Below are 26,565 nucleotides of genomic sequence, written 5' to 3' on the forward strand. Positions count from 1 at the left end.
AAAATTTCGCTACTTTGTAGCCTAAAATTGGGCTACTTTCTAGCACAAAATTGGGCTACTTTTAGCCCAAAATTGGGCTACTTTCGCTACTTTTTAGCCCAAAATTTCGTTTTTTTTTAGCCCAAAATTGGGCTACTTTCGCTACTTTTAGCCCAAAATTGGGCTACTTTCGCTACTTTGTAGCCCAAAATTGGGCTACTTTCGCTACTTTTAGCCCAAAATTGGGCTACTTTCGCTATTTTTTAGCCAAAAATTTCGCTACTTTCGCTACTTTTTTGCCCAAAATTGGGCTACTTTTAGCCCAAAATTTCGCTACTTTGTAGGCCAAAATTGGGCTACTTTCTAGCCCAAAATTTGGCTACTTTCAGCCTAAAATTGGGCTACTTTCACTAGTTTTTAGCCCAAAATTGGGCTACTTTCGCTACTTTGTAGCCCAAAATTGGGCTACTTTCGCTACTTTGTAGTCCAAAATTGGGCTACTTTCGCTACTTTTAGCCCAAAATTGGGCTACTTTCGCTATTTTTTAGCTAAAAATTTCGCTACTTTTTTGCCCAAAATTTCGCTACTTTGTAGCCCAAAATTGGCGACTTTCTAGCCCAAAATTGGGCTACTTTTAGCCCAAAATTGGGCTACTTTTAGCCCAAATTGGGCTACTTTCGCTACTTTTAAGCCCAAAATTTCGCTACTTTCGCTTTTTTTAGCCCAAAATTGGGCTACTTTCGCTACTTTTAGTCCAAAATTGGGCTACTATCGCTATTTATTAGCCCAAAATTTTGCTACTTTTTGCCCAGAATTGGGCTACTTTCGCTACTTTTTAGCCCAAAATTGGGCTACTTTCGCTACTTTTTAGCCCAAAATTTCGCTACTTTCGCTTTTTTTAGCCGAAAATTGGGCTACTTTCGCTAATTTTAGCCCAAAATTGGGCTACTTTCGCTATTTTTTAGCCCAAAATTTCGCTACTTTCGCTACTTTTTTGCCCAAAATTGGGCTACTTTCGCTACTTTTTAACCCAAAATTTCGCTACTTTCGCTACTTTTTAGCCCAAAATTGGGCTACTTTCGCTACTTTTAGCCCAAAATTTCGCTACTTTGTAGCCTAAAATTGGGCTACTTTCTAGCACAAAATTGGGCTACTTTTAGCCCAAAATTGGGCTACTTTTAGCCCAAAATTGGGCTACTTTCGCTACTTTTAGCCCAAAATTGGGCTACTTTCGCTACTTTGTAGCCCAAAATTGGGCTACTTTCGCTACTTTTAGCCCAAAATTGGGCTACTTTTGCTATTTTTTAGCCAAAAATTTCGCTACTTTCGCTACTTTTTTGCCCAAAATTGGGCTACTTTTAGCCCAAAATTTCGCTACTTTGTAGGCCAAAATTGGGCTACTTTCTAGCCCAAAATTGGGCTACTTTCAGCCCAAAATTGGGCTACTTTCACTACTTTTTAGCCCAAAATTGGGCTACTTTCGCTACTTTGTAGCCCAAAATTGGGCTACTTTCGCTACTTTGTAGCCCAAAATTGGGCTACTTTTTTGCCCAAAATTTCGCTACTTTGTAGCCCAAAATTGGCCACTTTCTAGCCCAAAATTGGGCTACTTTGTAGCCCAAAATTGGGCTACTTTTTTGCCCAAAATTTCGTTACTTTGTAGCCCAAAATTGGCCACTTTCTAGCCCAAAATTGGGCTACTTTTAGCCCAAAATTGGGCTACTTTTAGCCCAAATTGGGCTACTTTCGCTACTTTTAAGCCCAAAATTTCGCTACTTTCGCTTTTTTTAGCCCAAAATTGGGCTACTTTCGCTACTTTTAGTCCAAAATTGGGCTACTATCGCTATTTTTTAGCCCAAAATTTTGCTACTTTTGCTACTTTTTTGCCCAGAATTGGGCTACTTTCGCTACTTTTTAGCCCAAAATTGGGCTACTTTCGCTACTTTTTAGCCCAAAATTTCGCTACTTTCGCTTTTTTTTAGCCCAAAATTGGGCTACTTTCGCTAATTTTAGCCCAAAATTGGGCTACTTTCGCTATTTTTTAGCCCAAAATTTCGCTACTTTCGCTACTTTTTTGCCCAAAATTGGGCTACTTTCGCTACTTTTAGCCCAAAATTTCGCTACTTTCGCTACTTTTTAGCCCAAAATTGGGCTACTTTCGCTACTTTTTAGCCCAAAATTTCGCTACTTTCGCTACTTTTTAGCCCAAAATTGGGCTACTTTCGCTACTTTTAGCCCAAAATTTCGCTACTTTGTAGCCTAAAATTGGGCTACTTTCTAGCACAAAATTGGGCTACTTTTAGCCCAAAATTGGGCTACTTTCGCTACTTTTTAGCCCAAAATTTCGCTTTTTTTAGCCCAAAATTGGGCTACTTTCGCTACTTTTAGCCCAAAATTGGGCTACTTTCGCTACTTTGTAGCCCAAAATTGGGCTACTTTCGCTACTTTTAGCCCAAAATTGGGCTACTTTCGCTATTTTTTAGCCAAAAATTTCGCTACTTTCGCTACTTTTTTGCCCAAAATTGGGCTACTTTTAGCCCAAAATTTCGCTACTTTGTAGGCCAAAATTGGGCTACTTTCTAGCCCAAAATTGGGCTACTTTCAGCCCCAAATTGGGCTACTTTCACTATTTAGCCCAAAATTGGGCTACTTTCGCTACTTTGTAGCCCAAAATTGGGCTACTTTCGCTACTTTGTAGCCCAAAATTGGGCTACTTTCGCTACTTTTAGCCCAAAATTGGGCTACTTTCGCTATTTTTTAGCCAAAAATTTCGCTACTTTTTTGCCCAAAATTTCGCTACTTTGTAGCCCAAAATTGGCCACTTTCTAGCCCGAAATTGGGCTACTTTTAGCCCAAAATTGGGCTACTTTTAGCCCAAATTGGGCTACTTTCGCTACTTTTAAGCCCAAAATTTCGCTACTTTCGCTTTTTTTAGCCCAAAATTGGGCTACTTTCGCTACTTTTAGTCCAAAATTGGGCTACTATCGCTATTTTTTAGCCCAAAATTTTGCTACTTTTGCTTTTTTTAGCCCAAAATTGGGCTACTTTCGCTACTTTTTAGCCCAAAATTTCGCTACTTTCGCTTTTTTTAGCCCAAAATTGGGCTACTTTCGCTAATTTTAGCCCAAAATTGGGCTACTTTCGCTATTTTTTAGCCCAAAATTTCGCTACTTTTTTGCCCAAAATTGGGCTACTTTCCCTACTTTTTAGCCCAAAATTTCGCTACTTTCTAGCCCAAAATTGGGCTACTTTCGCTACTTTTAGCCCAAAATTTCGCTACTTTTTTGCCCAAAATTTCGCTACTTTCGCAACTTTTTAGCCCAAAATTGGGCTACTTTGTAGCCAAAAATTGGGCTACTTTCGCTACTTTTTAGCCCAAAATTGGGCTACTATCGCTATTTTTTAGCACAAAATTTTGCTACTTTCGCTACTTTTTAGCCCAAAATTGGGCTACTTTCGCTACTTTTTAGCCCAAAATTTCGCTACTTTCGCTTTTTTTAGCCCAAAATTGGGCTACTTTCGCTAATTTTAGCCCAAAATTGGGCTACTTTCGCTATTTTTTAGCCCAAAATTTCGCTACTTTCGCTACTTTTTAGCCCAAAATTGGGCTACTTTCGCTACTTTTTAGCCCAAAATTGGGCTACTTTCGCTATTTTTTAGCCCAAAATTTCGCTACTTTCGCTACTTTTTAGCCCAAAATTGAGCTACTTTCGCTACTTTTTAGCCCAAAATTGGGCTACTTTTGCTATTTTTTAGCCCAAAATTTCGCTACTTTTTTGCCCAAAATTGGGCTACTTTCGCTACTTTTTAACCCAAAATTTCGCTACTTTCGCTAATTTTTAGCCCAAAATTGGGCTACTTTCGCTACTTTTAGGCCACAATTTCGCTACTTTTTTTGCCCAAAATTTCGCTACTTTCGCTACTTTTTAGCCCAATATTGGGCTACTTTTGCTACTTTTTAGCCCAAAATTGGGCTACTTTGTAGCCCAAAATTGGGCTACTTTTAGCCCAAAATTGGGCTACTTTCAGCCCAAAATTTCGCTACTTTGTAGCCCAAAATTGGGCTACTTTCGCTACTTTTTAGCCAAAAATTTCGCTACTTTCGCTTTTTTAACCCAAAATGGGGCTACTTTCGCTACTTTTAGCCCAAAATTGGGCTACTTTCGCTATTTTTTAGCCCAAAATTTCGCTACTTTCACTACTTTTTTGCCTAAAATTGGGCTACTTTCGCTACTTTTTAGCCCAAAATTTCGCTACTTTCGCTACTTTTTTGCCCAAAATTGGGCTACTTTCGCTACTTTTAGCCCAAAATTTCGCTACTTTGTAGCCCAAAATTGGGCTACTTTCGCTATTTTTTAGCCCAAAATTTCGCTGTTTTCGCTACTTTTTTGCCCAAAATTGGGCTACTTTCAGCCCAAAATTTCGCTACTTTGTAGCCAAAAAATGGGCTACTTTCGCTACTTTTTGGCCAAAAATTTCGCTACTTTCACTTTTTTTAGCCCAAAATTGGGCTACTTTCGCTATTTTTTTAGCCCAAAATTTCGCTACTTTTTTGCCCAAAATTTCGCTACTTTCGCTACTTTTTAGCCCAAAATTGGGCTACTTTCGCTACTTTGTAGCCCAAAATTGGGCTACTTTCGCTACTTTGTAGCCCAAAATTTCGCTACTTTCGCTACTTTTTAGCCCAAAATTTCGCTACTTTGTAGCCAAAATTGGGCTACTTTCGCTACTTTGTAGCCCAAAATTGGGCTACTTTCGCTAATTTTAGCCCAAAATTGGGCTACTTTCGCTATTTTTTAGCCCAAAATTTCGCTACTTTTTTGCCCCAAATTGGGCTACTTTCGCTACTTTTTAGCCTAAAATTTCGCTACTTTCGCTACTTTTTAGCCCAAAATTGGGCTACTTTCAGCCCAAAATTTCGCTACTTTTTTGCCCAAAATTTCGCTACTTTCGCTACTTTTTAGCCCAAAATTGGGCTACTTTTTAGCCCAAAATTGGGCTACTTTCGCTACTTTGTAGCCCAAAATTTCGCTACTTTTTAGCCCAAAATTGGGCTACTTTCGCTACTTTGTAGCCCAAAATTGGGCTACTTTCGCTACTTTTTAGCCCAAAATTTCGCTACTTTTTAGCCCAAAATTGGGCTACTTTCAGCCCCAAATTTCGCTACTTTCGCTTCTTTTTAGCCCAAAATGTCGCTATTTTCGCTACTTTTTAGCCCAAAATTGCGCTACTTTCGCTACTTTTAGCCCAAAATTTCGCTACTTTCGCTACTTTTTAGCCCAAAATTTCGCTACTTTGTAGGCCAAAATTGGGCTACTTTCGCTATTTTTTAGCCCAAAATTTCGCTACTTTCGCTACTTTTTAGCCCAAAATTGGGCTACTTTCGCTACTTTTTAGCCCAAAATTGGGCTACTTTTGCTATTTTTTAGCCCAAAATTTCGCTACTTTTTTGCCCAAAATTGGGCTACTTTCGCTACTTTTTAACCCAAAATTTCGCTACTTTCGCTAATTTTTAGCCCAAAATTGGGCTACTTTCGCTACTTTTAGGCCACAATTTCGCTACTTTTTTTGCCCAAAATTTCGCTACTTTCGCTACTTTTTAGCCCAATATTGGGCTACTTTTGCTACTTTTTAGCCCAAAATTGGGCTACTTTGTAGCCCAAAATTGGGCTACTTTTAGCCCAAAATTGGGCTACTTTCAGCCCAAAATTTCGCTACTTTGTAGCCCAAAATTGGGCTACTTTCGCTACTTTTTAGCCAAAAATTTCGCTACTTTCGCTTTTTTAACCCAAAATGGGGCTACTTTCGCTACTTTTAGCCCAAAATTGGGCTACTTTCGCTATTTTTTAGCCCAAAATTTCGCTACTTTCACTACTTTTTTGCCTAAAATTGGGCTACTTTCGCTACTTTTTAGCCCAAAATTTCGCTACTTTCGCTACTTTTTTGCCCAAAATTGGGCTACTTTCGCTACTTTTAGCCCAAAATTTCGCTACTTTGTAGCCCAAAATTGGGCTACTTTCGCTATTTTTTAGCCCAAAATTTCGCTGTTTTCGCTACTTTTTTGCCCAAAATTGGGCTACTTTCAGCCCAAAATTTCGCTACTTTGTAGCCAAAAAATGGGCTACTTTCGCTACTTTTTAGCCAAAAATTTCGCTACTTTCACTTTTTTTAGCCCAAAATTGGGCTACTTTCGCTATTTTTTTAGCCCAAAATTTCGCTACTTTTTTGCCCAAAATTTCGCTACTTTCGCTACTTTTTAGCCCAAAATTGGGCTACTTTCGCTACTTTGTAGCCCAAAATTGGGCTACTTTCGCTACTTTGTAGCCCAAAATTTCGCTACTTTCGCTACTTTTTAGCCCAAAATTTCGCTACTTTGTAGCCAAAATTGGGCTACTTTCGCTACTTTGTAGCCCAAAATTGGGCTACTTTCGCTAATTTTAGCCCAAAATTGGGCTACTTTCGCTATTTTTTAGCCCAAAATTTCGCTACTTTTTTGCCCCAAATTGGGCTACTTTCGCTACTTTTTAGCCTAAAATTTCGCTACTTTCGCTACTTTTTAGCCCAAAATTGGGCTACTTTCAGCCCAAAATTTCGCTACTTTTTTGCCCAAAATTTCGCTACTTTCGCTACTTTTTAGCCCAAAATTGGGCTACTTTTTAGCCCAAAATTGGGCTACTTTCGCTACTTTGTAGCCCAAAATTTCGCTACTTTTTAGCCCAAAATTGGGCTACTTTCGCTACTTTGTAGCCCAAAATTGGGCTACTTTCGCTACTTTTTAGCCCAAAATTTCGCTACTTTTTAGCCCAAAATTGGGCTACTTTCAGCCCCAAATTTCGCTACTTTCGCTTCTTTTTAGCCCAAAATGTCGCTATTTTCGCTACTTTTTAGCCCAAAATTGCGCTACTTTCGCTACTTTTAGCCCAAAATTTCGCTACTTTCGCTACTTTTTAGCCCAAAATTTCGCTACTTTGTAGGCCAAAATTGGGCTACTTTCGCTACTTTTTAGCCCAAAATTTCGCTACTTTTTAGCCCAAAATTTCGCTACTTTTTAGCCCAAAATTGGGCTACTTTCGCTACTTTGTAGCCCAAAATTGGGCTACTTTCGCTACTTTGTAGCCCAAAATTATGCTACTTTCGCTACTTTGTAGCCCAAAATTGGGCTACTTTGTTGCCCAAAATTGGGCTACTTTCGCTACTTTTAGCCCAAAATTGGGCTAATTTGCTATTTTTTAGCCAAAAATTCTGCTACTTTTTTGCCCAAAATTGGGCTACTTTCGCTACTTTGTAGCCCAAAATTATTCTACTTTCGCTACTTTGTAGCCCAAAATTGGGCTACTTTCGCTAATTTTAGCCCAAAATTGGGCTACTTTCGCTATTTTTTAGCCCAAAATTTCGCTACTTTCGCTACTTTTTTGCCCCAAATTGGGCTACTTTCGCTACTTTTTAGCCCAAAATTTCGCTACTTTTTAGCCCAAAATTGGGCTACTTTCAGCCCAAAATTTCGCTACTTTTTTGCCCAAAATTTCGCTACTTTCGCTACTTTTTAGCCCAAAATTTCGCTACTTTTTAGCCCAAAATTGGGCTACTTTCGCTATTTTGTAGCCCAAAATTGGGCTACTTTCGGTACTTTGTAGCCCAAAATTTCGCTACTTTTTAGCCCAAAATTGGGCTACTTTCGCTACTTTGTAGCCCAAAATTGGGCTAATTTCGCTACTTTTTAGCCAAAAATTTCGCTACTTTTTAGCCCAAAATTGGGCTACTTTCAGCCCAAAATTTCGCTACTTTCGCTTCTTTTTAGCCCAAAATTTTGCTACTTTCGCTACTTTTTAGCCCAAAATTGCGCTACTTTCACCCCAAAATTTCGCTACTTTTTAGCCCAAAATTTCGCTACTTTTTAGCCCCAAATTGGGCTACTTTCGCTACTTTTTAGCCCAAAATTTCGCTACTTTTTAGCCCCAAATTGGGCTACTTTCGCTACTTTTAGGCCAAAATTTCGCTACTTTTTAGCCCAAAATTGGGCTACTTTCGCTACTTTGTAGCCCAAAATTGGGCTACTTTCGCTACTTTGTAGCCCAAAATTATGCTACTTTCGCTACTTTTTAGCCCAAAATTGGGCTACTTTCGCTACTTTGTAGCCCAAAATTGGGCTAATTTCGCTACTTTTTAGCCAAAAATTTCGCTACTTTTTAGCCCAAAATTGGGCTACTTTCAGCCCAAAATTTCGCTACTTTCGCTTCTTTTTAGCCCAAAATTTTGCTACTTTCTAGCCCAAAATTGCGCTACTTTCACCCCAAAATTTCGCTACTTTCGCTACTTTTTAGCCCAAAATTTCGCTACTTTGTAGCCCAAAATTGGGCTACTTTCGCTACTTTTTAGCCCAAAATTTCGCTACTTTTTAGCCCCAAATTGGGCTACTTTCGCTACTTTTAGCCCAAAATTTCGCTACTTTTTAGCCCAAAATTGGGCTACTTTCGCTACTTTGTAGCCCAAAATTGGGCTACTTTCGCTACTTTGTAGCCCAAAATTATGCTACTTTCGCTACTTTGTAGCCCAAAATTGGGTTACTTTCGCTACTTTGTAGCCCAAAATTGGGCTACTTTCGCTACTTTTAGCCCAAAATTGGGCTAATTCGCTATTTTTTAGCCAAAAATTCCGCTACTTTTTTGCCCAAAATTGGGCTACTTTCTAGCCCAAAATTGGGCTACTTTTTAGCCAAAAATTTCGCTACTTTCGCTTTTTTTTAGCCCAAAATTGGGCTACTTTCGCTAATTTTAGCCCAAAATTAGGCTACTTTCGGTATTTTTTAGCCCAAAATTTCGCTACTTTTTAGCCCCAAATTGGGCTACTTTCGCTACTTTTAGCCCAAAATTTCGCTACTTTTTAGCCCAAAATTGGGCTACTTTCGCTACTTTGTAGCCCAAAATTGGGCTACTTTCGCTACTTTGTAGCCCAAAATTATGCTACTTTCGCTACTTTGTAGCCCAAAATTGGGTTACTTTCGCTACTTTGTAGCCCAAAATTGGGCTACTTTCGCTACTTTTAGCCCAAAATTGGGCTAATTCGCTATTTTTTAGCCAAAAATTCCGCTACTTTTTTGCCCAAAATTGGGCTACTTTCTAGCCCAAAATTGGGCTACTTTTTAGCCAAAAATTTCGCTACTTTCGCTTTTTTTTAGCCCAAAATTGGGCTACTTTCGCTAATTTTAGCCCAAAATTAGGCTACTTTCGGTATTTTTTAGCCCAAAATTTCGCTACTTTTTAGCCCCAAATTGGGCTACTTTCGCTACTTTTAGCCCAAAATTTCGCTACTTTTTAGCCCAAAATTGGGCTACTTTCGCTACTTTGTAGCCCAAAATTGGGCTACTTTCGCTACTTTGTAGCCCAAAATTATGCTACTTTCGCTACTTTTTAGCCCAAAATTGGGCTACTTTCGCTACTTTGTAGCCCAAAATTGGGCTAATTTCGCTACTTTTTAGCCAAAAATTTCGCTACTTTTTAGCCCAAAATTGGGCTACTTTCAGCCCAAAATTTCGCTACTTTCGCTTCTTTTTAGCCCAAAAATTTGCTACTTTCGCTACTTTTTAGCCCAAAATTGCGCTACTTTCACCCCAAAATTTCGCTTCTTTCGCTACTTTTTAGCCCAAAATTTCGCTACTTTGTAGCCCAAAATTAGGCTACTTTCGGTATTTTTTAGCCCAAAATTTCGCTACTTTTTAGCCCCAAATTGGGCTACTTTCGCTACTTTTAGCCCAAAATTTCGCTACTTTTTAGCCCAAAATTGGGCTACTTTCGCTACTTTGTAGCCCAAAATTGGGCTACTTTCGCTACTTTGTAGCCCAAAATTATGCTACTTTCGCTACTTTTTAGCCCAAAATTGGGCTACTTTCGCTACTTTGTAGCCCAAAATTGGGCTAATTTCGCTACTTTTTAGCCAAAAATTTCGCTACTTTTTAGCCCAAAATTGGGCTACTTTCAGCCCAAAATTTCGCTACTTTCGCTTCTTTTTAGCCCAAAAATTTGCTACTTTCGCTACTTTTTAGCCCAAAATTGCGCTACTTTCACCCCAAAATTTCGCTTCTTTCGCTACTTTTTAGCCCAAAATTTCGCTACTTTGTAGCCCAAAATTGGGCTACTTTCGCTACTTTTTAGCCCAAAATTTCGCTACTTTTTAGCCCCAAATTGGGCTACTTTCGCTACTTTTTAGCCCAAAATTTCGCTACTTTTTAGCCCAAAATTTCACTACTTTCGTTACTTTTTAGCCCAAAATTGGGCTACTTTCGCTACTTTGTAGCCCAAAATTGGGTTACTTTCGCTACTTTGTAGCCCAAAATTGGGCTACTTTCCCTAATTTTTAGCCCAAAATTTCGCTACTTTTTAGCCCAAAATTGGGCTTCTTTCGCTACTTTTAGCCCAAAATTTCGCTACTTTCTAGCCCAAAATTGCACTACTTTCGCTACTTTTTAGCCCAAAATTTCGCTACTTTTGCTACTTTTTAGCCCAAAATTGGGCTACTTTCGCTACTTTTTAGCCCAAAATTTCGCTACTTTCGCTACTTTGTAGCCCAAAATTTCGCTACTTTCCCTACTTTGTAGCCCAAAACTGGGCTACTTTCGCTACTTTTTAGCCCAAAATTTCGTTTTTTTCGCTACCTTGTAGCCCAAAATTGGGCTACTTTCGCTACTTTGTAGCCCAAAATTGGGCTACTTTCGCTACTTTGTAGCCCAAAATTGGGCTACTTTCGCTACTTTTTAGCCCAAAATTGGGCTACTTTCACTACTTTTTAGTCCAAAATTGGGCTGCTTTCGCTACTTTTTAGCCCAAAATTTCGCTACTTTGTAGCTATTTTTGGCCGGTAGCAGCGAAAATCGCGCTATTTTTGGCCGGTAGCAGCGAAAATCGCGCGGTTTTTGGCCAGTAGCGGCGAAAATCGCGCTATTTTTGCCCGCCAGCTGAAAAATCGCATAGTTTCTGGCCGCTAGCGGCGAAAATCGCGCGATTTTTGGCCGCTAGCGGCGAAATTCGCACGATTTTTGGCCGCTAGCGGCGAAATTTGCACGATTTTTGACCGCTAGCGGCTTAAATCGCGCGATTTTTGCCCGCCAGCTGTGAAAATCGCACGGTTTTTGGCCGCTTGCGGAGACAATCACACGGTTTTTGGCCGGTAGCGGCGAAAATCACGCGATTTTTGCCCGCCAGCTGCGAAAATCTCATGGTTTTTGGCCGCTAGCGGCGAAAATCGCGCGGTTTTTGGCTGGTAGCGGCGAAATTCGCGCGGTTTTTGGCTGGTAGCGGCGAAATTCGCGCGATTTTTCCCGCCAGCTGCAAAAATCGCATGGTTTCTGGCTGATAGCGTCGAAAATAGTGCGGTTTTCGGCCGTTAGCGGCAAAAATCGCGCGATTTTTGCCCGCCAGCTGTGAAAATCGCACGGTTTTTGGCCGCTAGCGGCGACAATCACGCGGTTTTTGGCCGCTAGGCTCGAAAATCGCGCGATTTTAGGCCGCTAGTGGCAAAATTCGCACGATTTTTGGCCGCTAGCGGCGAAATTTGCACGATTTTTGGCCGCTAGCGGCGAAAATCGCCCTATTTTTGGCCGCTAGCGGCGAAAATAGCCCCTTTTTTGACCGCTAAAGGCGAAAATCGGTCGATTTTTGGCAGGTAGCGGCGAAATTCGCGCGATTTTCGCCCGCCAGCTGCAAAAATCGCATGGTTTCTGGCCGCTAGCGTCGAAAATCGCACGGTTTTTGGCCGCTAGCGGCGAAAATCGCGCTATTTTTGGCCGGTAGCGGCAAAAAATTGCGATTTTTACCCGCCAGCTGCGAAAATCGCATGGTTTTTGGCCGCTAGCGGCAAAAATCGCGCGGTTTTTGGCCGGTAGCGGCGAAAATCACGGTATTTTTGCCCGCCAGCTGCAAAAATCGCATAGTTTCTGGCCGCTAGCGGCGAAATTCGCACGATTTTTGGCCGCTAGCGGCGAAACTTGCACGATTTTTGGCCGCTAGTGGCTTAAATAGCGCGGTTTTCGCCCGTTAGCGGCAAAAATCGCCCGATTTTTGGCCGCTAGCGGCGAAAATCGCACGGTTTTTGGCCGCTAGCGGCGAAAATCGCGCTATTTTTGACCGGTAGCGGCAAAAAAATTGCGATTTTTGCCCGCCAGCTGCGAAAATCGCATGGTTTTTGGCCGCTAGCGGCAAAAATCGCGCTGTTTTTGGCCGGTAGCGGCGAAAATCGCGCTATTTTTGCCCGCCAGCTGCAAAAATCGCATAGTTTCTGGCCGCTAGCGGCGAAAATCGCACGATTTTTGGCCGCTAGTGGCGAAATTTGCACGATTTTTGGCAGCTAGCGGCGAAAATCGCCACATTTTTGGCCGGTAGCGGCGAAAATAGCCCCTTTTTTGGCCGCTAAAGGCGAAAATCGGTCAATTTTTGGCAGGTAGTGGCGAAATTCGCGCGATTTTTGCCCGCCAGCTGCAAAAATCGCATGGTTTCTGACCGTTAGCGTAAAAAATAGCGCAGTTTTCGGCCGTTAGCGGCAAAAATCGCCCGATTTTTGGCCGCTAGCGGCAAAAATCGCATTGTTTCTGGCCGCTAGCGTCGAAAATCGCACGGTTTTTGGCCGCTAGCGGCCAAAATCGCACGGTTTTTGGGCGCTAGCGGCGAAAATCGCACGGTTTTTGGCCGCTAGCGGCGAAAATCGCGTTATTTTTGGCCGGTAGCGGCGAAATCCGCGATTTTTGCCCGCCAGCTGCGAAAATCGCATGGTTTTGGGCCGCTAGCGGCGAAAATCGCGCGGTTTTTGGCCAGTAGCGGCGAAAATCGCGCTATTTTTGCCCGCCAGCTGCAAAAATCGCATAGTTTCTGGGCGCTAGCGGCGAAAATCGCGCGATTTTTGGCTGCTAGCGGCGAAATTTGCACGATTTTTGGCCGCTAGCGGCTTATATCGCGCGATTTTTGGCCGCTACCGGCGAAAATCGCGCGGTTTTTGGCCGGTAGCGGCGAAAATCGCGCTATTTTTGCCCGCAAGCTGCAAAAATCGCATAGTTTCTGGCCGCTAGAGGGGAAATTTGCACTATTTTGGGCCGCTAGCGGCGAAAATCGCGCGATTTTTGGCCGGTAGCGGCTTAAATCGCGCGATTTTTGCCCGCCAGCTGTGAAAATCGCACGGTTTTTGGCCGCTAGCGGCGAAAATCGCGCGGTTTTTGGCCGGTAGCGGCGAAAATTGCGCTATTTTTGCCCGCCAGCTGCAAAAATCGCATAGTTTCTGGCCGCTAGCGGCGAAATTTGCACGATTTTTGGCCGCTAGCGGCGAAAATCACCCCATTTTTGGCCGCTAGCGGCGAAATTTGCACGATTTTTGGCCGCTAGTGTCTTAAATCGCGCGATTTTTGCCCGCCAGCTGTTAAAATCGCACGGTTTTTGGCCGCTAGCGGCGAAAATCACGCGTTTTTTGGCCGGTAGCGGCAAAAATCACGGGATTTTTGCCCGATAGCTGCGAAAATCGCATGGTTTTTGGACATTAGCGGCGAAAATCGCGCGGTTTTTGGCAGGTAGCAGCAAAATTCGCTCGATTTTTGCCCGCCAGCTGCAAAAATCACATAGTTTCTGATCGCTAGGGGCGAAAATCGCGCGATTTTTGGCCGCTAGCGGCGAAATTCGCACGATTTTTGGCCGCTAGCGGCGAAATTTGCACGATTTTTGGCCGCTAGCGGCGAAAATCGCCCCATTTTTGGCCTCTAGCGGCGAAAATAGCCTATTTTGTGGCCGCTAGCGGCAAAATTCGGTCGATTTTTGGCAGGTACCGGCGAAATTCGCGCGATTTTTGCCAGCCAGCTGCAAAAATCGCATGGTTTCTGGCCGCTAGCGTCGAAAATAGTGCGGTTTTCGGCCGTTAGCGCCCGATTTTTGGCCGCTAGCGGCGAAAATCGCGCTATTTTTGGCCGGTAGCGGTGAAAATCGCGATTTCTGCCCGCCAGCTGCGAAAATCGCATAGTTTTTCGCCGCTAGCGGCCAAAATCGCGCGGTTTTTGGCCGGTAGCGGCGAAAATCGCGCTATTTTTGCCCGCCAACTGCAAAAATCGCATAGTTTCTGGCCGCTAGCGGCGAAAATCGCGCAATTTTTGGCCGCTAGCGGCGAAATTCGCACGATTTTTGGCCGCTAGCGGCGAAATTTGCACGATTCTTGGCCGCTAGCGGCGAAAATCGCGCTATTTTTGGCCGGTAGCGGCGAAAATCGCGATTTTTGCCCGCCAGCTGCGAAAATCGCATGGTTTTTGGCCGCTAGCGGCGAAAATCGCGCGGTTTTTGGCCGGTAGCGGCGAAAATCGCGCTATTTTTGCCCGCCAGCTGCAAAAATCGCATAGTTTCTGGCCGCTAGCGGCGAAAATCGCGCAATTTTTGGCCGCTAGCGGCGAAATTCGCACGATTTTTGGCCGCTAGCGGCGAAATTTGCACGATTCTTGGCCGCTAGCGGCGAAAATCGCGCTATTTTTGGCCGGTAGCGGCGAAAATCGCGATTTTTGCCCGCCAGCTGCGAAAATCGCATAGTTTCTGGCCGCTAGCGGCGAAAATCGCGCGATTTTTGGCCGCTAGCGGCGAAAATCGCGCGAATTTCGCTGCTAGCGGCCAAAAATCGCGCGATTTTCGCCGCTAGCGGCCAAAAACCATGCGATTTTCGCAGCTGGCGGGCAAAAATCGCGCGGTTTTTGGCCGCTAGCGGCAAAAATCGACAGACTTTCGCCGCTAGCGGCCAAAAAAGGGGCTATTTTCGCCGCTAGCGGCCAAAAACCGCGCGATTTTTGCCGCTAGCAGCCAAAAATCGCGCGATTTTCGCCGGTAGCGGGCAAAAATCTGCCGAAAATCGCGCGATTTTCGCGGCTAGCGGCCAAAAAAAAGCGATTTTCGCAGCTGGCGAGTAAAAAATTGCGCGATTTTCGCCGCTAGCGACCAAAAACCGCGCGATTTTCGCCACTAGCCGCCAAAAACCGTGCGATTTTCGCCACTAGCGGCCAAAAACCGTGCGATTTTCGCCGCTAGCGGCCAAAAATCGGGCGATTTTCGCCGCTAGCGGCCAAAAATTGCGCGATTTTCGCTGCTAGCGGCCAGAAACAATGCGATTTTTGCAGCTGGCGGGCAGAAATCGCGATTTTCACCGCTACCGGCCAAAAATAGCGCGATTTTCGCCGCTAGCGGCCAAAAACAGCGCGATTTTTGCCGCTAGCGGCCAAAAACCATTCGATTTTCGCAGCTGGCGGGCAAAAATCGCGATTTTCGCCGCTACCGGCCAAAAATTGCGCGATTTTCGCCGCTAGCGGCCAAAAATCGGGCGATTTTTGCCGCTAACGGCCGAAAACCGCCCTATCTCCGACGCTAGCGTCCAGAAACCATGCGATTTTTGCAGCTGGCGGGCAAAAATCGCGCGAATTTCGCCGCTACCTGCCAAAAATCGACCGATTTTCGCCGCTAGCGGCCAAAAAAGGGGCTATTTTTGCCGCTAGCGGCCAAAAATGGGGCGATTTTCGCCGCTAGCGGCCAAAAATCGTGCGAATTTCGTGCGAATCGCCCCATTTTTGGCACGATTTTTGGCCGCTAGCGGCGAAAATCGCCCCATTTTTGGCCTCTAGCGGCGAAAATAGCCTATTTTGTGGCCGCTAGCGGCAAAATTCGGTCGATTTTTGGCAGGTAGCGGCGAAATTCGCGCTATTTTTGGCCGGTAGCGGTGAAAATCGCGATTTCTGCCCGCCAGCTGCAAAAATCGCATAGTTTCTGGCCGCTAGCAGCGAAAATCGCGCAATTTTTGGCCGCTAGCGGCGAAATTCGCACGATTTTTGGCCGCTAGCGGCGAAATTTGCACGATTCTTGGCCGCTAGCGGCGAAAATCGCGCTATTTTTGGCCGGTAGCGGCGAAAATCGCGATTTTTGCCCGCCAGCTGCGAAAATCGCATGGTTTTTGGCCGCTAGCGGCGAAAATCGCGCGGTTTTTGGCCGGTAGCGGCGAAAATCGCGCTATTTTTGCCCGCCAGCTGCAAAAATCGCATAGTTTCTGGCCGCTAGCGGCGAAATTCGCACGATTTTTGGCCGCTAGCGGCGAAATTTGCACGATTTTTGGCCGCTAGCGGCGAAAATCGCCTTATTTTTGGCCTCTAGCGGCGAAAATAGCCTATTTTGTGGCCGCTAGCGGCAAAATTCGGTCGATTTTTGGCAGGTAGCGGCGAAATTCGCGCGATTTTTGCCCGTTAGCTGCAAAAATCGCATGGTTTCTGGCCGCTAGCGTCGAAAATAGTGCGGTTTTCGGCCGTTAGCGCCCGATTTTTGGCCGGTAGCAGCGAAAATCGCGCTATTTTTGCCCGCTAGCTGCAAAAATCGCATAGTTTCTGGCCGCTACCGGCGAAAATCGCGCGATTTTTGCCCGCTAGCGGCGAAAATCGCGCGATTTTTGGCCGCTAGCGGCGAAATTCGCACGATTTTTGTGCCGCTAGTGGCTTAAATCGCGCGATTTTTGCCCGCCAGCTGTTAAAATCGCACGGTTTTTGGCCGCTAGCGGCGAAAATCACGCGGTTTTTGGCCGGTAGCGGCGAAAATCACGGGATTTTTGCCCGCCAGCTGCAAAAATCGCATGGTTTTTGGCCGCTAGCGGCGAAAATCGCGCGGTTTTAGGGCGGTAGTGGAGAAAATCGCGCTATTTTTGCCCGCCAACTGCAAAAATCGCATAGTTTCTGGCCGCTAGCGGCGAAAATCGCGCGATTTTTGGCCGCTAGCAGCGAAATTCGCACGATTTTTGGCCGCTAGCGGCGAAAATCGCCCCATTTTTGGCCGCTAGCGGCAAAAATAGCCCCTTTTTTGGCCGCTAGCGGCGAAAATCGGTCGATTTTTGGCAGGTAGCGGCGAAATTCGCGCGATTTTTGCCCGCCAGCTGCAAAAATCGCATGGTTTCTGGACGCTAGCGTCGGAGATAGGGCGGTTTTCGGCCGTTAGCGGCAAAAATCGCCCGATTTTTGGCCGCTAGCGGCGAAAATCGCGCAATTTTTGGCCGGTAGCGGCGAAAATCGCGATTTTTGCCCGCCAGCTGCGAAAATCGAATGGTTTTTGGCCGCTAGCGGCAAAAATCGCGCTGTTTTTGGCCGCTAGCGGCGAAAATCGCGCTATTTTTGGCCGGTAGCGGTGAAAATCGCGATTTCTGCCCGCCAGCTGCAAAAATCGCATTGTTTCTGGCCGCTAGCAGCGAAAATCGCGCAATTTTTGGCCGCTAGCGGCGAAATTCGCACGATTTATGGCCGCTAGCGGCGAAATTTGCACGATTCTTGGCCGCTAGTGTCTTAAATCGCGCGATTTTTGCCCGCCAGCTGTTAAAATCGCACGGTTTTTGGCCGCTAGCGGCGAAAATCACGCTATTTTTGGCCAGTAGCGGCGAAAATCGCGATTTCTGCCCGCCAGCTGCGAAAATCGCATGGTTTTTGGCCGCTAGCGGCGAAAATGGCACGGTTTTGGCCGGTAGCGGCGAAAATCGCGCTATTTTTGCCCGCCAGCTGCAAAAATCGCATAGTTTCTGGCCGCTACCGACGAAAATCGCGCTATTTTTGCCCGCCAGCTGCAAAAATCGCATAGTTTCTGGCCGCTACCGACGAAAATCGCGCGATTTTTGGCCGTTAGCGGCGAAAATCGCGCGATTTTTGGCCGCTAGCGGCGAAATTCGCACGATTTTTGGCCTCTAGCGGCGAAATTTGCACGATTTTTGGCCGCTAGTGGCTTAAATCGCGCGATTTTTGCCCGCCAGCTGTTAAAATCGCACGGTTTTTGGCCGCTAGCGGCGAAAATCACGCGGTTTTTGGCCGGTAGCGGCGAAAATCACGCGATTTTTGCCCGCCAGCTGCGAAAATCGCATTGTTTTTGGCCGGTAGCGGCGAAAATCGCGCGGTTTTTGGGCGGTAGTGGAGAAAATCGCGCGATTTTTGGCCGCTAGCGGCGAAAATCGCGCGATTTTTGGCCGCTAGCGGCGAAAATCGCGCGATTTTTGGCCGCTAGCGACGAAATTCGCACGGTTTTTGGCCGCTAGCGGCGAAAATCACGCGTTTTTTGGCCGGTAGCGGCGAAAATCACGCGATTTTTGCCCGCCAGCTGCGAAAATCGCATGGTTTTTGGCCGGTAGCGGCGAAAATCGCGCGGTTTTTGGCAGATAGCGGCGAAATTCGCGCTATTTTTGGCCGGTAGCGGCAAAAATCGCGATTTTGGCGCGCCAGCTGCGAAAATCGAATGGTTTTTGGCCGCTAGCGGCGAAAATCGCGCGGTTTTTGGCCGGTAGCGGCGAAAATCGCGCTATTTTTGCCCGCCAGCTGCAAATATCGCATAGTTTCTGGCCGCTAGCGGGGAAAATCGCCCCATTTTTGGCCGCTAGCGGCGAAAATAGCACCTTTTTTGGCGTCTAGCGGCGAAAATCGGTCGATTTTTGGCAGGTAGCGGCGAAATTCGCACGATTTTTGCCCGCTTGCTGCAAAAATCGCATGGTTTCTGGCCGCTAGTGTCGAAAATAGCGCGGTTTTCGGCCGTTAGCGGCAAAAATCGCCCGATTTTTGGCCGCTAGCGGCGAAAATCGCATGGTTTTTGGCCGCTAGCGGCGAAAATCGCGCGGTTTTTGGCCGGTAGCGGCGAAAATCGCGCTATTTTTGCCCGCCAGCTGCAAAAATCGCATAGTTTCTGGCCGCTAGCGGCGAAAATCGCTCGATTTTTGGCCGCTAGCGGCGAAATTCGTACGATTTTTGGCCGCTAGCGGCGAAATTTGCACGATTTTGGGCAGCTAGCGGCGAAAATAGCCCCCTTTTTTGGCCGCTAGCGGCGAAAATCGGTCGATTTTTGGCAGATAGCGGCGAAATTCGCGCGATTTTTGCCCGCCACCTGCAAAAATCGCCCGATTTTTGGCCGCTAGCGGCGAAAATCGCACGGTTTTTGGCCGCTAGTGGCGAAAATCGCACTGTTTTTGGCGGCTAGTGGCGAAAATCGCGCGGTTTTTGGCCGCTAGCGGCGAAAATCGCGCAATTTTTGCTCGCCAGCTTCGAAAATCGCTTTTTTTTTTGGCCGCTAGCCGCGAAAATCGCGCGATTTTTGGCCGCTAGCGGCGAAATTCGCACGATTTTTGGCCGCTAGCGGCGAAAATCGCCCGATTTTTGGCCGCTAGCGGCGAAAATCGCACGGTTTTTGGCCGCTAGTGGCGAAAATCGCACGGTTTTTGGCGGCTAGTGGCGAAAATCGCGCGGTTTTTGGCCGCTAGCGGCGAAAATCGCGCAATTTTTTACTCGCCAGCTGCGAAAATCGCTTTTTTTTGGCCGCTAGCCGCGAAAATCGCGCGATTTTCGGCAGATTTTTGCCCGCTACCGGCGAAAATCGCGCGATTTTTGGCTGCTAGCGGCAAAAATCGCGCGGTTTTTGGCCGCTAGCGGCGAAAATAGCCCCTTTTTTGGCCGCTAGCGGCGAAAGTCTGTCGATTTTTGCCGCTAGCGGCCAAAAACCGCGCGATTTTCGCTGCTAGCGACCAAAAACCGTGCGATTTTCGCCGCTAGCGGGCAAAAATTGGGCGAATTTCGCAGCTGGAGGGAAAAAATCGGGTGATTTTCGCCGCTAGCAGCAAAAATCGCCAGATTTTTGGCCGCTAGTGGCGAAAATCGCGCGGTTTTTGGCCGATAGCGGCGAAAATCGCCCGATTTTTGGCCGCTATCGGCGAAAATCGCACGGTTTTTGGTCGCTAGCAGCGATAATCGCGCGGTTTTTGGCCGCTAGCTGCAAAAATCGACCAATTACTGAAAAATGCCTATTACTGAAAAAGGTGATGGGTCATATTTTGCCCAAACCCCCCCTGCAGTTTTCAAAATGTCTGAAATGTCGGAAATTTGACTCCTGAGCATGATTTTTGAGCCGAATTCTGACTCTCTGCACCTATTTTCTGTTTCAAATTACGACGTTTCATGCCGAAAATATGGAAATTACTGAAAACGGCGATGGGTCATATTTTGTCCAAACCCCCCTGCAGTTTTTAAAATGTCTGAAATGTCGGAAATTTGACTCCTGAGCATGATTTTTGAGCCGAATTCTGACTCTCTGCACCTATTTTCAGTTTCAAATTACGACGTTTCATACCGAAAATATGCCAATTACTGTAAACGGCAATGGGTCATATTTTGCCCAAACCCCCCCTGCAGTTTTCAAAATGTCTGAAATGTCGTTAATTTGACTCCTGAGCGTGATTTTTAGTCCGAATTTTAACTCTCTGCACCTATTTTCAGTTTCAAATTACGACTTTTTATACCGAAAATATGCCAATTACTGAACACGGCGATGGGTCATATTTTGCCCAAACCCCCCTGCAGTTTTCAAAATATCCCAAACAAGCCAAATTCGATACCTGAGCCATATTTTGGACCCAAATTCTGGCTCTCTGCACCTATTCACAGTTTAAAATTCCGACTTTTTATACAAAAATATGCCAATTACTGAAAGCGGCGGTGGGTCACATTTTGCCCAAACCCCCTTGCAATTTTCAAAATATCCCAAACATCCCAAAATCGGTACCTGAGCTTAATTTTGGACCCAAATTCTGGCTCTCTGCACCTATTCGCAGTTTGAAATTCCGACTTTTTATACCAAAAATATGCCAATTACTGAAAGCGGCGGTGGGTCACATTTTGCCCAAACCCCCCTGCAGTTTTCAAAATATCCCAAACATCCCAAATTCGATACCTGAGCCATATTTTGGACCCAAATTCTGGCTCTCTGCACCTATTCGCAGTTTGAAATTCCGAGTTTTTATACCAAAAATATGCCAATTACTGAAAGAGGCAGTGGGTCACATTTTTCCCAAACCCCCCTGCAGTTTTCAAAACATCCCAAACAACCCAAATTCGATACCTGAGCCTAATTTTTAGACCCAAATTCTGGCTCTCTGTACCTTTTCGCAGTTTGAAATTCCGACTTTTTATACCAAAAATATGCCAATTACTGAGAACAGCGGTGGGTCACATTTTGCCCAAACACCCCTGTAATTTTCAAAATATCCCAAACATCCCAAATTCGATACCTGAGTCATATTTTGGACCAAAATTATGGCTCTCTGCATCTATTCGCAGTTTGAAATTCCGACTTTTTATATTAAAAATATGCCAATTACTGAAAGCAGCGGTGGGTCACATTTTGCCCAAACCCCCCTGCAGTTTTCAAAATATCCCAAACATCCCAAAATCGGTACCTGAGCCTAATTTTTGGACCCAAATTCTGGCTCTCTGCACCTATTCGCAGTTTGAAATTCCGACTTTTTATACCAAAAATATGCCAATTACTGAAAGCGGCAGTGAGTCATATTTTGTCCAAACCCTCTTGCAGTTTTCAAAATGTCCCAAACATCCCAAATTCGATACATGAGCCATATTTTGGACCCAAATTCTGGCTCTCTGCAACTTTTCGAAGTTTGAAATTCCGACTTTTTATACCAAAAATCTGCCAATTACTGAAAGCGGCAGTGGGTCACATTTTGCCCAAACCCTCCTGCAGTTTTCAAAATATCCCAAACATCCCAAATTCCCTTCCCTTCACCAAGGCCTCTCCATCCTCTTTACCCCCCCCCCCACCTTCCACAACCATACACCATACATTTCCCCTACCAACTATACACCCAATCTTCACTTTCCATGGCCTCCGTCTAATATTCTCACAGTAGATTGCCAGTTTCGCCAATAACCTGCATGAAAATTTGACTTTCAACGTCCCAACCCCCTTCCCTAAGCCCCCATGTGTCCTCCCCCCCTTTCCTCTATCACCCCTCCCCACCCTCTACCCCCCACCCCATCCCCGGTCATCTTGGTTCGTGGTCAAACCGTTCCTTGTGACAAGCTTCGCTTTTATTCTTAAATTTCAGATCAATACTATTTCTCTCTGCTCAAGTTTTCGAGTCAATCACTCCACCTGTGTTCATAGGGATACAGCTTCCACTGTATATTTGGTTACAGTGAACCTCTCTAAAGTCGCCCCAGTGGCATTCTTACTTTTATCTGTAACCATCAGCTTCCACGCTCAAAAATGGGATGTTAAAAAAAAAAGGGTTTTCCTTTTTCCTTTAACCAGGAATTTGACCGCGCGGGCCCACAATTCCCAGCTCTCCAGCCTACGTTTTTTTAACAAACCTGTGTTGGCTGAACGAGGGGGAACTATGGTGTCTTTATCGTGTGTGTGTGTGTGTGTGTGTGTGTGTGTGTGTGTGTGTGTGTGTGTGTGTGTGTGTGTGTGTGTATGTGTGTGTGTGTGTGTGTGTGTGTGTGTGTGTGTGTGTGTGTGTGTGTGTGTGTGTGTGTGTGTGTGTGTGTGTGTGTGTGTGTGTGTGTGTGTGTGTGTGTGTGTGTGTGTGTGTGTGTGTGTGTGTGTGTGTGTGTATGTGTGTGTATGTGTGTGTTTGTGTTTGTGTGTGTGTGTGTGTGTGTGTGTGTGCTCGCTCTATGGTGCTTGCGGGGGTTGAGCATGGGCTCTTTCGTCCCGCCTGTCAATCAATTGGTTGACAGTTGAGAAGAGGGTTGATTGACAGGTTCCTGAGCCTTCTGGTCTCTGTCATATTTATATCAGAAACTGTGTATGGAGTCAGCCTCCACCACATCACTGCCTAGTGCATTCCATTTTTTAACTACTCTGACGCTGAAAAAAAATCTTTCTAATGTCTCTATGGTTCATTTGGGTACTCAGTTTCCACCTGTGTCCCCTTGTGCGAGTACCATTCTTCTTAAATAAGGTCTCTGCCTACTCTGTTAATTCCAGTGAGGATTTTATATGTAGTAATCATTTCTCCAGTATCTCTTCTGTCTTCCAGCGACGTGAGGTGCAATTCACGCAGCCTTTACTCATAGCTCATACCTTTTAGTTCTGGAACCAGTCTGGTGGCATAACTTTGAACCTTCTCCCAGCTTGGTCTTACGCTTGACAAGGTATGGACTCCATACTGGAGCCGCATATTCCACGATTGGTCTGACATATGTGGTATACAAGGTTCTAAATTATTCTTGACACAAATATTCCTTACACAAGTGTCCGTCCACCTGTCGGTGTGTTCCATTCTGAGTGATAGCATGAAACGCAATTCAGAGCAGGTAACAGTAGCTCAAGCTTTGAGTGGGTTTGGTTACTCCTCCCAGTGTTAGCACCACCACGGAACACCTGGTTACACCTCCCAGTGTTAGCACCACCACGGAACACCTGGTTACACCTCCCAGTGTTAGCACCACCACGGAACACCTGGTTACACCTCCCAGTGTTAGCACCACCACGGAACACCTGGTTACTCCTCCCAGTGTTAGCACCACCACGGAACACCTGGTTACTCCTCCCAGTGTTAGCACCACCACGGAACACCTGGTTACTCCTCCCAGTGTTAGCACCACCACGGAACACCTGGTTACTCCTCCCAGTCTTAGCACCACCACGGAACACCTGGTTACTCCTCCCAGTGTTAGCACCACCACGGAACACCTGGTTACTCCTCCCAGTCTTAGCACCACCACGGAACACCTGGTTACTCCTCCCAGTGTTAGCACCACCACGGAACACCTGGTTACTCCTCCCAGTCTTAGCACCACCACGGAACACCTGGTTACTCCTCCCAGTCTTAGCACCACCACGGAACACCTGGTTACTCCTCCCAGTGTTAGCACCACCACGGAACACCTGGTTACTCCTCCCAGTGTTAGCACCACCACGGAACACCTGGTTACACCTCCCAGTGTTAGCACCACCACGGAACACCTGGTTACACCTCCCAGTGTTAGCACCACCACGGAACACCTGGTTACTCCTCCCAGTCTTAGCACCACCACGGAACACCTGGTTACTCCTCCCAGTGTTAGCACCACCACGGAACACCTGGTTACTCCTCCCAGTCTTAGCACCACCACGGAACACCTGGTTACTCCTCCCAGTCTTAGCACCACCACGGAACACCTGGTTACTCCTCCCAGTGTTAGCACCACCACGGAACACCTGGTTACTCCTCCCAGTGTTAGCACCACCACGGAACACCTGGTTACTCCTCCCAGTGTTAGCACCACCACGGAACACCTGGTTACTCCTCCCAGTGTTAGCACCACCACGGAACACCTGGTTACTCCTCCCAGTGTTAGCACCACCACGGAACACCTGGTTACTCCTCCCAGTGTTAGCACCACCACGGAACACCTGGTTACTCCTCCCAGTGTTAGCACCACCACGGAACACCTGGTTACACCTCCCAGTCTTAGCACCACCACCGAACACCAAGTTAAGACCACGGTAATGAAATGAGGCACAAGTTAAGGGTAGTAAAAGTCGTAATGTTGGTCACCTGTACCTGCTTTGTATCCAGCTTGACTGTATCCAGCTCGGCTGTATCCAGCTCGGCTGTATCCAGCTCGGCTGTATCCAGCTTGACTGTATCCAGCTTGCCTGTATCCAGCTTGCCTGTATCCAGCTTGACTGTATCCAGCTTGCCTGTATCCAGCTTGCCTGTATCCAGCTTGACTGTATCCAGCTCGACTGTATCCAGCTTGCCTGTATCCAGCTTGACTGTATCCAGCTTGACTGTATCCAGCTTGCCTGTATCCAGCTTGCCTGTATCCAGCTTGACTGTATCCAGCTTGACTGTATCCAGCTTGCCTGTATCCAGCTTGCCTGTATCCAGCTTGACTGTATCCAGCTCGACTGTATCCAGCTTGACTGTATCCAGCTTGACTGTATCCAGCTTGCCTGTATCCAGCTTGACTGTATCCAGCTCGACTGTATCCAGCTTGACTGTATCCAGCTTGACTGTATCCAGCTTGACTGTATCCAGCTCGGCTGTATCCAGCTTGACTGTAACCAATAAACCACAGTAACGTACTGAATTTCAAAGACAATTTTGTGATAATGAAGTGGGATCGAACTCTCGTCTGTGGCCTCCCAGCCCATCATGGTGCAGTGGGTAGTGTGCATCTCTGAGGGAGCCGGAGTCCCCAAGATAATCCCAAGCAAAGCGATGATATTGTCTCTTAAATAATTTATTGACTTAAAAAAAAAATCAGCCGTAAATGAACTCAAGCAACCGTTTAATCCTTACGAAAGTTAAGACTTTAACAGCTCATTAAAAAGATCAATTATAAATGTTTTTTGACTTACAACCTTTAATTAGCATGTGGTAAAGACCACCCAAGCTTTTCAAAACAATTAACTTTTTTGATATATATCAAAAGAGTATATAAAAGTCCTTTTAAAAATTGTATTTTTTTTCCGCGAATGTGTGTAAATGTAACAAATTTGCTTTTGTAACTTAATACTGAGAGTTGACCTGATATTGTAATAGAGAACATAAGGCTCATTGTCACGCCTACACCAGCCGCGTTACAACGATTGAATCAACCTTTGCAACATATCACCCGCTTAATTAATTTCGCATAATTAAGAGGTCAATCACCCTTAATTATCCACGGCCTTATTCAAGCCCGTGGTGGTCCAACTTGAACCACGACCCGGCCTCAGGCTCGTCTAGCCTGAGGCCATCCCTACATACTCTCCCTACGTGCTGGAAACTCTTACGTCAAGCAAAACCGACACACTAACCTAACCTACGGGCTAACTATACACCAAAATATATTCATTTACATCTAAAAGAAAGTATAGTTTTGGTAGTAACACAGACAGGGAGCCAAATTACGAATTGGCCGCCGCTTGAACGAGCTCAGAACGAGTCGTTGTAAATACTTTTAATTGTAGAAATTGTAAACCATTCAGAATAAATAATTAATGCAGAAAAACGCTAAAAATTCACAGAAATTCAAACTGATATATCACGTGTGTCTTACTTATACACCGTCATACACCGTCATACATCGCAGTTCATACAGGAGAGAGAAGCTTACTCATCCGTCAATCTTAAATTACAACGATGCAACTCCTGTGCATGAACTCATACGATTCTTGGTGCAATCCTCATACACACAGCCCGTCCTCATACACACAGCCCCGTCCTCATACACACAGCCCGTCCTCATACACACAGCCCGTCCTCATACACACAGCCCGTCCTCATACACACAGCCCCGTCCTCATACACACAGCCCGTCCTCATACACACAGCCCCGTCCTCATACACACAGCCCCGTCCTCATACACACAGCCCGTCCTCATACACACAGCCCGTCCTCATACACACAGCCCGTCCTCATACACACAGCCCGTTCTCATACACACAGCCCGTCCTCATACACACAGCCCGTCCTCATACACACAGCCCGTCCTCATACACACAGCCCGTCCTCATACACACAGCCCGTCCTCATACACACAGCCCATCCTCATACACACAGCCCGTCCTCATACACACAGCCCGTCCTCATACACACAGCCCGTCCTCATACACACAGCCCCGTCCTCATACACACAGCCCGTCCTCATACACACAGCCCATCCTCATACACACAGCCCATCCTCATACACACAGCCCATCCTCATACACACAGCCCATCCTCATACACACAGCCCGTCCTCATACACACAGCCCGTCCTCATACACACAGCCCGTCCTCATACACACAGCCCCGTCCTCATACACACAGCTCCGTCCTCA

At 45.8% G+C, this 26,565-nt stretch overlaps 1 protein-coding gene across 1 annotated transcript in view; it reads right to left on the reverse strand.

Moving 5' to 3' along the window:
* LOC123758876 (rhoptry surface protein CERLI2-like) overlaps nucleotides 1–26,565 on the reverse strand; it is a 50,922-nt gene that overhangs the window by 12,370 nt on the left and 11,987 nt on the right. Inside the window, exon 2 of the mRNA XM_069334190.1 lies at nucleotides 24,316–24,815. Coding sequence (XP_069190291.1) covers nucleotides 24,316–24,815 — 500 coding nt within the window. The remainder of the gene's footprint in view (nucleotides 1–24,315; nucleotides 24,816–26,565) is intronic.

This window comes from Procambarus clarkii, chromosome 31 (assembly GCF_040958095.1).
Source record: "Procambarus clarkii isolate CNS0578487 chromosome 31, FALCON_Pclarkii_2.0, whole genome shotgun sequence".
NCBI classification, from domain to species: Eukaryota; Metazoa; Arthropoda; class Malacostraca; order Decapoda; family Cambaridae; genus Procambarus; species Procambarus clarkii.